The sequence below is a fragment of the Toxotes jaculatrix genome, chromosome 15, assembly GCF_017976425.1.
Source record: "Toxotes jaculatrix isolate fToxJac2 chromosome 15, fToxJac2.pri, whole genome shotgun sequence".
Classification (NCBI taxonomy): Eukaryota; Metazoa; Chordata; class Actinopteri; family Toxotidae; genus Toxotes; species Toxotes jaculatrix.
This window is the reverse complement of record NC_054408.1, coordinates 5883937-5897634: the sequence shown is the minus strand read 5'-3', so window position 1 is coordinate 5897634 and position 13698 is coordinate 5883937. Positions and strand designations below refer to the sequence as shown.

Genomic DNA, 13698 nt, shown 5'->3' with positions numbered 1-13698 from the left:
AAGTAGCCTCTTCACATTTTTATCTGAGCATTGCTTATGGTGGAAAATGTCGGCACACATATGAAATAACGCACAAACACTGATGTATTAAAGATTTAAGTCTATATTGCACAATATGGAAGTAACACCATACAGAAGTCAGAAGGATATGCCACCCAGAAGAAAGATAGATTTTAACAACAACAACAAAAAAAAACAAAAAAAAAAACAATGACACACGATTGGCCGTCTGTCACTTAGACAAGATCATCATCAAATGGAAAACTACCAGACTCTAGAGAGAGTCAAGGTCAACCACAAGAGACCACAAGCAACAAGTCACTGACAAGACGTGACGTCAGTCCTGGGGGGTCCTTCTCAGAGATGCACTGAGGATGTCTGAACAGGAAGAATGTCTTATTTTTAGAGTAATACAATTAATGATAGCTGATGATAAACATTTATGCTTTGTGTAAATTCTCTTTCACACATTCCAGTATTTTTTTTATTTGTGTTGCTATTTAGCAATAATAAGTACAGAATTAAAGCTGCAAGCAGCGATGACGGGCCCTCGCACCCCTTGCGACCCGCGGGAGTCGCAGCCGGCGCAGCCAAGAGTACCAGAGTCCCCCTATGTCCTCTCCTCTTCTCCCCAGTACACGTCATAGTACAAACACGTTATTTCCTGTTACCAGCAGGGGGCGCCACGAGTAAGGCGGGAGTTTGACATATGGAGCCGTTCAGGGCAGAGCCCTCATCATGCTCATGAAGTTTGAAGATGTTTGGATAAAGTATGTGGACGTGAGAGCCATTCAAAATGTCATGGCAAATTCACCAAACGCCACCGAACTTTGGCGAGCCACAGAGGCCACGCCCTTTAACTTAGAGAAAAGCCTTTGATAACTTTTGATCATCATGGTCTTGAGGTGAGGTCCACCAGATATGAAGTTGATCGGGTGAAATCCCTAGCACGAGTTCGTCCGCATACCAATGGTGGAAAGCACTGAAATTTTGCCGCCAAAAACAAAATGGCCGACTTCCTGCTAGGTTGAGGTCATGGTGTCAAGAGACTTTTTTGTGCGTCAGGAAGTGTTCTTTATGTGTACCGATTTTCATCTTCGTACTCCAAAAAAACCCATATGGAGAGGGGTATTTTAAATCTTCAAGGGGGCGCCGTTGAGCCATTTTGCCCCGCCCAATTACAAAAACCCCATCAGAGTCTAGGACCAGCCCCCAAGAACGTGTGTATGAATTTTTAGGATCATAGGAGGTGGTTAAGGTCATTACAAATCCAAACGTAATTTCACGGCGAGGGATCGTCAGTTGCCGCGCCGCCACACAGATGCCATTGCACCCAGCTTCACGGCCTTTATAATGTAGCTTCACCAAGTAGTTGGGAAGGTTGTAGAGCAGAAAACAAGCCGATGGTGTCAACTATTAAGGAGCAGTACACTTCAGAGTAAAAATAGGTCATTTCCTGTTACCAGCAGGGGACGCCACGAGTAAGGCGGGAGTTTGACATATGGAGGCGTTCAGGGCAGAGCCCTGATCAAGCTCATGAAGTTTGAAGATGTTTGGATAAAGTATGTGGACGTGAGAGCCATTCAAAATGTCATGGCAAATTCACCAAACGCCACCAAACTTTGGCGGGCCACAGAGGCCACGCCCTTTAACTTAGAGAAAAGCCTTTGATAACTTTTGATCATCATGGTCTTGAGATGAGGTCCACCAAGTATGAAGTGGATCAGGTGAAATCCCTAGCACGAGTTCGTCCGCATACCAATGGTGTATTTCGCCAAAATCGCCAACTTCCGACCACAATGGCGGACTTCCTGTTGGGTTGAGGTCATGGTGTCAAGAGACTTTTTGGTGTGTCTCGGTATGATCAACATGTGTACCAATTTTCATGCACCTATGACAAACTAAGCCCAATGGGAGGGGGGTTTTGAAAATTTCAAGGGGGCGCTGCGGAGCCATTTGGCCCCCCCCATTTACAACGACCACAAAATATCAAATTTTTCACCAGACCTGATGAGTGTGCAAAATTTCAGGCGTTTTAGAGCATGGGAAGGGGTTGAAAAATGCAGTTGTTTGGGAGGAATAATAATAATAATAATAATAATAATAAACATTAGAAAAACAATAGGGCCTTCGCACCACTCGGTGCTCGGGCCCTAAAAATACAGCACGTAAACACCAACACCTGAGACAGAGGAGGCAGAATGGGCTTTTAAGCTGCTAAAACCAAGCAGAGCTCCAGCCAGGTGTGGTGAAACCTCCATTTATATAATAGTTGAGGGCTCAAATGCACAAGGGTGTTGTTTGCCAACTAAAAATGGAGGAAAAATAAGAGATTTAGCCATTGCTCTATCAGCTCCTATATGCCTTAAGAGAATGACAGAACCCTATTTGACATGTAAACAACTTCTCTGTTCCTGTTCATGTCTGTCTACATCTACATATGGACTGGGAGCATATTTCTCCCACCATCTCACACTCACACTCACACACACACATATACAGACACTGCAGCACTTGTCTATTCCCTCAGGTATTCCTGGCAACATTGTGGATTAAAATAGCTGACGACCCACATATCCCGGTATAGAAGGCATGGCTCTTCTGGGCCAGACAACACAACCATTTGTCCACATACAGCAGCACCGTTGGCCTGATTTAGAAATAGTTGCATAAAACGCAATTACGACAACTACGGAAAAATGGTGACCTGATAAGGCACAGCTCAAACATTAATGATGAATGTGTTTACGCTTAGTGTTGTCTGATTAAATATTGGGTGGTGTTTGGACATTGGAGAGTAGAAGTTAGGACGTAGAAGAGTAATTATTTTTAATAGGATCACAAGTTAAAATGATCCAAGAACATGTATTATATTTCCAAACTTTAATCTAGCTCAAAACACAGAATAAGATCTCTTAAAGCTGCAGTGGGGAAGACATTAGAGGTAATGACATAATGTGGATTCAATTAGTGAGTCAGAGATTTAACTTTGCTGACCCCACAGCTGTTTTCGTGTTTGTTTGATATCCCAGTGATCGGATCAGGTGGATCCAGCCAATGAGAGCAGGAGGAAACATGAAAGCAGAAATGACGTCAGCAGAGGCCAGATGAAGTTGAGAGTGCAAGGCGCCAGCTATAAAACAAAAAAGAAATTTGAACTCATGGACACAAAGTTTGCTCTTAAACTAAGGCAAAACTGGCAAAAGGAGAATAAGGTTGAGTTTGATGTTTCAAACATTTTGGCTAAATCTGTTGACTCTCAGTTCTCTGTCATTGTCTCCCCACCTCTCTCTCGCTGGCACGCTGAGACAAAGAAATGCATCGGCAGACTCGTGAAGAAAAACAGGACAAATTCCCAAGGTCATCCTCCTCCACTGCTTCTGACCCATTTACTGTGTCCCACTCTGCGCACGCACACACACACACACACACCAATCATGCATGCATAAAGGCGAACTGGAACGCTGGCACTCTCTGTCATCACTGCAACTCTGTCTCTTGTTCCGTCTCAGCACAGACATCAGGCACACCTTAACACACACACACACACACAGAGTATATTATGCTCAAATGCCCTGAAACAATGTGACATCCCCTAATGAAACTCCTCAGCAGGAGCAGGTTTCACACAGACACACTTTGACTGTGGCTCTGAACACAGCTTGGCAATAAGTCAACATTATCCTATATCACTGTTTAAGGGAAGCACTGATTGTGATGACATAATAGTAATTTACCAGTTTACAAAATGTTCTTATCTAAATTAATGACTCAAGTAAAAAAAAAAAAAAACTGACAAAATGAGCTAAAGTTTTTGTTTTACACTTTCGTAACATAGCATATTGTTCATCACTGGCACAGAGATGACCCCCCCCCCCCCCCCCCCCCCCCCCCCCCCAAGTCTTGCTTTCCCAAGTTCAGCTTCAAGCTGCTCAGCTCTGTTTCCTCCAGCACAGAAGTCAAAACCTGGTGCCAGAAGGGCACACTGGTCATTACTGACATAGCCTGGGGACAGGGTGGGGACTTTTTAGGATTAAAAGCAGCCAGCATTTATTTCTGACTTACTTTAAGAAAGGTCTAACTTTACCCACCAGCTGCAAGTGTGTGTATGTGTGTATCCTGAATGGTGCACTGCCAACTGTAGGCCTTGGCAAGCTAGCACACACACTGACACACACTTCCTCTGCCACTGTCAACATCCTCTGCACACTATGAATGATGTCATTACCAAAACACACACACACGGACAGTACATGTGAGTGTCCCGGTGGCTGTTGGTTCAGCACAGGAGCTACAAACTAAAGAGACAGGATGAGGGTGCGGTTTTCTGACCAGATGTGCACATATTAAACAAATTTACAAAAGATTTATTAAAATCACAACGAGACAACATAGTAAACAGAGCCGCAGAAACTCCCATGGTGCATCAAGGCATTTGAATGCCACAGGTATTTATGCCATTTTCTGGACAAAGACACCATGATTTGATCAGCATCCCTTTTTCCTTCTTTGTTCTTACTTTTTTCTTGGGGAGGCTGACAATTTTCCACTCTGGCAGTAATAAATGTGAAGAAGAAGAAAGAAAAGAAGAGGAAGCAGTCTCTACAATGTCATTGTTTACTCGGAAAATATGTTTCCATCAGCTTTTACTGCATCATCTCTTTGCTGACACATCAACTTCTCCACCTCAAACCAGAGGAAAAACTCTCTGCTATATTTAGGCTTCTTTTTTTTTCAAATTCAAAATTCTTTCTTTTTTTTTTTTTTTTAAATGTGCAAATTCAAAACGTGCGTAAACAAAAGGATGTTAGGGAGAGAATGGGGGCAATGAGGGAGGGAGAGGGAGAGAAAAAAGAAAGACAGACAGAGAGCTGGGTGAGTAGAGAATGGGAGGGTTGGATGGACGCCAGGTCACAGGGTTTTATCCCTGAGCCAAACGGTCTGCAAACACTGGCTCAGCAGGATGTAGAGACACAAACACACACAACACAACACACCTGTGTGTTTGTATCTGTGTGTGTGTGTGTGTGTGTGTGTGTGTGTGTGTGTGTGTGTCAACACAGCTCAGCCAAGAAGAGTTCTCTTAATATAAAAGAATAAAATCAAACGCTCTCGTCTGTTCTATTTGTGTGTTTGACCAGCAAATCTCATAACCAAATACACAGGAGTTAAATAAAAGTCATTGATCCATGATGTGGAGAGACTGTACAGCCTTGTAGAGCCTGTAGAACTAATTTCATTCAGTCAAAAATATTTTACTTTCCTGTAACCCTCAAAATGTTGCCTGCTTCGAGTCTTGGCTAAGCCAGACTTAACATGCCTAGACACATCTCGATGCACAGAGATGAAACTCTCATCAGTTTTCTCATTTGACACGGATAAAAAAAAAATCAAGTACATTTCTTTAAACATCAGACTGCTACTTAAAAAAATGTATGTATCTATATATGTATGCAACACATGATATTCAATATGAGGATTCTTGCTTAGTAGCTGATATCCACAGTGTACTTGAAGCTTGAAGAGATGAATGGGTAAATCTCCTTGTAAACTGTAGTAATCGGGCTCCATGGTGAATAGCGCTGGAGAGTTGCCCTCCGTAGAAAACCACTCATCTTGAAAGATCAGGGCTATTGCTTTCACAGTATAAGCTCTCTCCATCACGAGTGCAGTTCATTTGTTCTGCTTTCCTGCCGTGGCAGTCTGACTGCTTACTTTCTTATCTAATCTCTGCCACCATAGACTGAATGCCTTATTCACTTACTGAATTATGGGTTCTCGAGCGTGCGCGTGTGTGTGTTTGACTCGAGTGATTTCAAATTATGAGGAAAAGACAATAGCTGCAAGTGTTTGGGAGCACGATAAAAAAGAAAATGAATGAATGCAGTGATTAGAGTGGCTCATATTGAGGAGAATATTGGCACCAGCTTCCACACTGTAAGAAGTGAAGAAGCATGTTTGGAACTAAAGGTTTTACTTTTTGCAGGTCTGATGTCTCCCATCTCTCTTTAATTTGTAGTTGTCATCAGACGACATATGTACATGAATGGCAAAGGCAAATGTGACTAAGTCAACAATTGTCACAACATCAAAAAGCGAAAATAGAGCTTTGTAATCACATGCTTACAAATCATATTTAAGACCCATCCATCCCTTTTCTATAAACCTTGTCCTGTTCAGGGCCAAAGTGGGCTTTAGTCATACCCTGCATGCAGCAGGCAAGAGGTGGGTCACTCTGGACATGCTGTCAGTCAATCACAGGACTTAAATATAAAGACAGACTAGAGCTTTGCCTGTCGATCTGAGCTTGACAGCTTTAGTTCAGAAAGAAATTTTAGAGCAGCTGAGTGGTAAAAACCCAGTTAACTTCCGAGCTGTAATTCCAAGTAGCCGATTAGAGGAAATTCTGACAGCTACAATATCTCCCACTTTCCAAAAAGAACTTCAGCATTGTCAACAAACTAGTGGAAAAATGTCTGCAAAACAATCATTGTTGGCAGTACCATCTAAATAAAAACAGATATTTACACTGACACAGTTGGTTCAGATAAGAAGCAATACATCTGTTTTCAGGTATCACGTTTCACTTGTCAACAAACTTCTACTTTAGGCTTCATTTCAGTTTCAGTGGTATGACAGTAAGGTTTGCAAAGGGAGAGACTGTCTTGGAATAATCCATGATTGCTTCTCAATCAGAATAATGGAAGGTTTTGCTGGTGTGTCGACAATGCAGTGGTCAGTCATTAATACTGGACATGTGGAAACTTTGACCTTTTGGTGGTGCAATATGAAAAGTCAGAGGATAACCACTCAGGATTGAACGTTTAGGGAACATGGAGGTCTGTATCAGATTTCCCAGTAATCCATACAATAGTTGTAAAGATATTTCAATCTAGGCCAAAGTGCTGGACAGACATCACAGTCAAAGGGTCAGCAATGTCAAAAATATTAAGTTTACATGATACACAAAAAAGTAGCTTTGCATTTAAAAAGCTAGAACCAACATACTGCAGTTTTTACAAGATAAGATGCTTCTACTAAATGAGTTGATTAATTGATTTAATTTTTTAATTGAAGTAAATGAAGTAGAAAAAGTTCCAGTTGATGTATTTAGGAAATATGATATCTTTTAAAAAGGTAGGTTTTCTGATACTTGGATTACTTATTACATAATCAGAAGCTACATTCCTGCTTCTCTTCATTTCTCTCTCTGTCTTTCTTTTTGTCACCCTCTCACGTTTCTGTCATCTCTTTCCTCCTTTTCTCTTCATTCCTTTGTTTTCCTTCCTCGTCTTCCTTTTTTTGGTCTGCTGTGGCTGTGAGGAAGCAGCTGTGCTCCACAGACAATTACATAACTTTGTGTGTGTGCGTGTGTGTTTGTACGTGCGCATAACTGTGGTGATACAGGACGGATGGCAAAAGAGACAAAAGGAAGATGGTGGGAAAAAGGAGGGGGGAAAAAGGTCTTCCCTTTCCTGCCAAACTTTCACGTGCATTTAATAAATTGTAGCTCATTTATTGCATCTACTGGTGTTTCGCCCTCATCTTTTCCTTTTGTCCCCTCGCCGCTGCCCCCATCCCCTCCATCCTACATACAGAGTTACTGGGCTGTGAAATGTGAAAAACCGCAGCATGCATAGCAATTCATTATCTTGTCAAACTTCCCTGGGCCAGCGTCATGCCATGGGCGAGAGAGAGAGAGAAACAGAGTGAGAAAGAGAGAAAGAGTGAGAAACAGAGTTTTAGAAAACCAGTTTATCCAGTGGTCCATGCAGTGGGTTAACAGGTTACCACAGAGAGTGCCTGCAGAGTGACCATTATGATCAGCATCTTGTTTCATATATTGCCAGTGGGAGTGGGTCTCATTTTAATTTTTTTTATACAGACAAAAAACATAAACAACATGAATGTAAGTAGGTGTGATAGAGAATAAAAAAGTAATTTGGGCTCTTCAACTACGCGTAGACCGCTGATAGAAAACTAGTATCTCCCAATATGAACCCAATATGAAATTTTTCATGTCACATAATAATAATACTAAATAAGTAGTTTAAGTGAGAGCAAACAAAACATTTAAAACCTCTGGTGAATAAAACAACACAGTTATTTTACCTGAATTAAACCTACAGGACAATACTTCCTCCCAGGCTGTGTAGCATATCCAATAAGTCAGATTAAGTTTGTATATAGAAAGAAAGTTAGAACTAATTAATGAATATTTGACATGATGGAGCTTGTTGGGTTGATACAAAACCTGAAAGCAAGCTCTACCTCCTTATGGGAGCGGTTGTATTTGACCTATTCAACGACGGTTAATTGGATGATCTCCTGTGAAAAAAGCCAGTGATTGCTATGATTTTTGAGCATTTCATTTGTGGGAACAAAGAGGATTGGACAGAATGGTGGAATGGTTGATTTTGCATTATTGCAATCTTAAAATGCCGCAGATATACTATCAACAGAACGATTTCTTGAGAAAAACACAGGGCTGTAGGTTGCAGGCTTGTCTGGCCTAATAGAGACGCTGCATATCAGTAACACAGAGCTGGTTGGTCTAGCATAGTGCTTTAACAACACCACAGCAAATAAATCAATCAGCCTGAAAAGACCTACAGACACACAGAGCATGTAAATTAAGAACCGAGATGAGAAAGAGACTGCGAGAGATCCTCTGCTTCAGATTTCACCTCAGTCATCCTCCTCCTGTTTTCACAATCTCTGCTTTTCCCTCTTTCTCTCTCTCATCAGACTCTGGCGGGGCTCTGCTTTGAAATAAATGGATTACATCTAATTGGGAAGTCTGGGTTTGCCATTTTATCCTTGGACACCAATCCGTGCGCAAACACACACACACACACACACACACAAATCCCTAAAGCCTATCACATCATTCCAAACCTGCAACGATGCAGCAATTATACGCACAACATGGGCTCATACTGTCAGATGTAACAAGACTGATGGACAGGTGAGAGAGAGAGAGAGAGAGAGAGGGAGGCGGGGTGGGGAGGTGGGGGTTTCCACATGTTTAGCCATGATGCAAAGCAGCTGATAAAAGAAACTGTACGAGAAAACAAAGACCAGGAGCATGATGCAGGAACAGAAAGGAAAGATAAATGACACACACACAAATTTGTGTGCATGTGCATGTTTGTCTGAGATTGTGCCTGTGTGTGTATTTCTCTGTCCGTCTGACAGCAAACGGCCAATTACTGTCGAAAGTGGCGGGATGAGTCCTGCCAGACCATAGCTTTCCATTAGTGCATGCCAGCCAACCCTGTGCATGTGTCTGTGTGTGTGTGTGTGAGATGGAGTGAATGAGGGAATAGAGGGAGACAGAAGGAACAAGAGTGGAAAAAATGTGGGTGTGCCTGGTCTCAGTGTGTGTGTGTTTGTCTCTCCTCTCCCTAACACTGTGTGCCCACTAGTGCACATAAATTTGAGAAAACGCGTCCTTTCCTCTCAGTTTTGGTCTTTCATCCACAATAACCCAGTGTTTTCCACCCTGAAAAACTAAACTGAGCTTATATCCAAAATGGTGTTTTTTTGTTTTGTTTGTTTGTTTGTTTGTTTGTTTGTTTGTTTGTTTGTTTGTTTGTTTGTTTGTTTGTTTGTTTGTTTTGTTTTGTTTTTTTTTAAGCTGCATTCACAATCATGATGGGATACATCCACAGAACAGCAACATTTGAATAATAATTTGATATTTTGGATGCTGGAGTAAAATGAGAAAATTCATATATCTCTGTACATTCAGCAGGGATGTTGTTAGCCTAGCTCAGCACAAGCAGTGGAAGCAGGGAGAAACTACTAGCTTCTGCAAAAAAAAAAAAAAAAGGAGACAAAAAAAGTCATCCTTCAGTTTGAAACCTTTTTATTTACCTGTTGCATCTTGTTAGCTAGCAAACAACAGCCACTAATGTGCCTACCAGAGAAGTTGTTGGTCAATAAACAATTCTAATTAGCTAACCTATTCACTCATTAAATCTTGAGCTACAGGTGACAAAAGAACTGAACATTAAGCAGCCAGACACATATCTTGACAAAAATATCAAAATATCTTTCTGGATAGCTGCTACATCACCTACACCACAAGCTTGTTGCTAACTTTGTCTGCTGTTTGGTGCTGGGCAGGTAGTGAACACTGAGTTTATCAGAGCTTTGCCTGCTGCTACTGGAAACATTGAGACTGAACCGTACAGAAAATGTCCCAAAAAAACAAAATTACAAGTTAAAAGAGGCTAAAAAGCTCAGTTGAGTAGAGTATGAGTGACTCCACTCACATTACATGCAGTCATTTGACTCATTATCAACATAAAAAGAAATTTTAAAGTATAAATACACAAGACGCAGTGTGTAAATATAACAGCTTTGAAGTTGGTGGAAGGCAACTTTTATGGAGCTTGGCTGGCAGTTTCTCCTGCTTTAAGTGTTTGTGCTAAGTTTGGCTGAGCACATCTTGGACCAGTCTCCATACTGGACATGCGGAGATGGAGCTGATGCCATCTTCTTATCTGATTCTTGGTAAGAACACAAACAAGCATATTTCCAAAAATGTCAGAGTGCCCCTTCAAGAAGTCTTCAATTGCCTCCAATTACTATTCATTGCCACTAGTTTTTGCCTTGGTAACAGCTAATGGGGAACCAAATAAACAAAATCTCTCTGAGACTGCCCCATGTCATTATAGCTACTCACACAAAACAGGTGCTATCGTTCACTTATATCTTGTGTCACAGTGGCTTTGCTGTCAAATGATAGCTTACACTCTAGTCTCATTTTAGTTAAACAGTATTTGTAATAGGCTGCAATATGAAAAAAAAAAAAAAAAAAAACAGTTTTCCGTGAATAAAAGTGTGGATAAACTGAGCGGAATTACTGTTTTTTCCCCCAGCTCTACATTCCTGTCTGCAGGCACCAATTTAAACAGCTTTTCCAGCCATTCTGTGGAAAATGAGACATGACACCACAACCTGAAACTCTATGAAACCTCTCAATCAATTAGCAATATGATTACAGACAAAAAAAAAAAATGGGTTACAGGGGATGAAACTATGTGCTGTTTGGACTAAAAATAGGACGAGGCAGTGTGAATTTGTGTCAGTAAGACAGTCGGAGAAGAAAAGTGTAGTCTGGGCTTCATTCAAGACTTTAAGGGTAAACACACACACGGTCTAATACACACAACTGACCGACCCAGCACCACCTGAGACAATTTCATCCAATGCAGGGACTCACTGGGAGACTTTTAGTAGCATTTATAGGTGATAACACACTACAACACACACGCTCATCTTCTCACACATGAGGCTGAAGATAGCTTCCAATTAACAGCTCCCATTTGTCAAGTTCAAGGGGGCAAATTAATGGGAAAATGTTTTTTATCACCTGATTCTTTATCATTAAATTCTGCTTTCAAAATTGTACGAGATGCTAGATATCCTATTACAAGTCTAAAAAGTATTTTAAATCCTCATTCAAATTTTGAAACCTGTACTCTATTTGTGAAAACAGAAAGAAAATTCATCGGCCCTTCCACAAACCAGAAAAACTCTAATGTGGTTGGATGTAGTCCCTACTCAGAAAATCACTGTAATTGCCCTTTTATCTATTTTCATACCAATACAATTAAGGATTTACATGTCAAATAAAGGTTATAAAACAGTCTGTGGACTCTCATGCAGAGTCTACTGTATGTTCTACATTGGATGATGATGCATAATTCAGCAGGATTATCTGCAAACAAACAGTGGCAGATGCAGATATATTATTTAAGAACAAGTCACTGGCTATTAGGCATGTGTCCATCTTCCATGGCTTCTCTCTCTTTCTCTCTGTGTGTGTGTGTGTGTGTGTGTGTGTGTGTGTGTGTGTGTGTGTGTGTGTGTGTGTGTGTGTATGTGTGTGTGATAATCCAAACATATCAGGCTGGCAGACTGGACTATCGATCAGATCAGTCAAACTAAAAACAGCATCACGCTCCAGGAGTCTAATATTCAAATTCTACATCATCATCTCAGACTTAAAAAACAAAAACACCTTCAATCAGCTCTCACTCCGAGTATGAGTTAAACAGACAGCAAATGACAGCATCAAGTCTATTCCATGCAATATGACAGGACAAAAACAAGCAAACAAACATTAAAGGCTCGATGTAAAGTTACAGGAAATGAGCTGTTATCAAACCCCACGACCCTTTAAACTTTTTTATTTTGACAAATATGCTTTAAATAAATAACTTTGCGGATGAAACAGCTGAATTTCATCCCCATCGTGGACCAAAGTGAAGCCTTAAATGTTGCTCTGTCTCTGCCTGTTATCTCCTGCTCGTTATCTTTATTGGAAAACTACGAGAAAAACGACATTTTCAGGCATTTTAGAGTTTTATCCAACAGCATTTCACATAACCAGTTTGTTAAACATGCGTGGGATGAGTACGAGGTAAAACATCTAAATTTGATCCCTAACAGAGCAAAGTGAAACCCTAAATGTTGCCTCATCAGTGAAGGGGAAATCCTCTTATCTCCAAAACGTGAACCTAGAAGGAAAAGCTTCATGAGAAGAAAAGAAAAAAAAATTAAGCTTGACCACCTGCGTTTTAGAGTCCCCCCCTTTCAGAATTTAAAAGCATTTAGAGGTTGGCGGATTTTCTCAGGTCGTGGAGGAGGTGGTCAGCCTTTTTAGGTTTTGGCTAAAATCTGAAATTCATCATGGGGGATTTCACTGGACAACGTGTCATGCTCCTGCCTTTACACTAATGGTTAAGGGTTGTAATTACGTCTTAAGTATGTTTACGGTATATTTCAGGGACCTTTAGTTTATGGTAAGAGGCGTGTGCGTAAACGTAAAGATGGTTAGAATGTTTTTTACGCGTTTTTTTAAATGCTTTTTCTCCATTAGTGCCATTAGTGCGTAATGCGCTCTGTCTGTGTCCTCCCCCTCCTCACCCACTCCCTCTGCATGTGTGTGTGTGTGCGTGTGTGTGTGTGTTTTCCCCTGTCAGCGGACCTCGCCGTGCTCCATGTGAGTGAAAAAAAAAAAAAAAAAAGACGCAACTACACGGGGCTGCCGCCGCTCCTAGGCGCTCCCGTGATGCAAAACACTAAAAGCACACACAGAAAACATCAACCCAGCGCACACATGACATTTCATCCCAGTTTCTAACCCCTTCAGTTTTCCCGGAAAAGAAGAGAAAACGCATCATAGCTGACCTGCTGCCAGTTCTCCTCCAGGGAAGGCATCGCGGAGAAATAACCAGTGTCATGAACGAGTTGGAGTTCCTGGAAAATACTGTAATTCGCCAACACATCCATGCTTGATGCAAAAAGGAAAACTCAGTAAAGAAGTCCGGAATCCAAAGAGAAAAACGCACTTCTTCTCTCTTCTTCTCAGACTTGTCAAATGAAAAGAAAACAAATGCTGGAAAAACCCCAGCTGGTGCAGATGAGCGCACCTGAGCACTTTAATTAAAAAAAAAAAAAAAGAAAAAAGCTAACAGGAAAGAAATAGTTGATTATTTTATCTTTGTAAGTGCTATTCCTTCTCCTCTCTGCTCGCTCTGTCACGCCTCTCTCCTCAATCCGGGCTCGGGGGTGCCAGATCTATTTCCGCATTGCCAGATTGCCAATCGGTCTCCGTACAGGCTGCCAGGTTGCCAGGTTTGCTCCTCCAGTAGCGGACTGGACCCCGCTGCAATCCAGGCG

At 41.4% G+C, this 13698-nt stretch overlaps 1 protein-coding gene across 1 annotated transcript in view; it reads right to left on the bottom strand.

Moving 5' to 3' along the window:
* Positions 1-13447, bottom strand: part of klf7b (Kruppel-like factor 7b) — a 61390-nt gene extending 47943 nt beyond the window's left edge. Inside the window, exon 1 of the mRNA XM_041057569.1 lies at positions 13207-13447. Coding sequence (XP_040913503.1) covers positions 13207-13308 — 102 coding nt within the window. The 5' untranslated portion in view covers positions 13309-13447. The remainder of the gene's footprint in view (positions 1-13206) is intronic.
* Between the last annotated feature and the right edge of the window lie 251 nt (positions 13448-13698).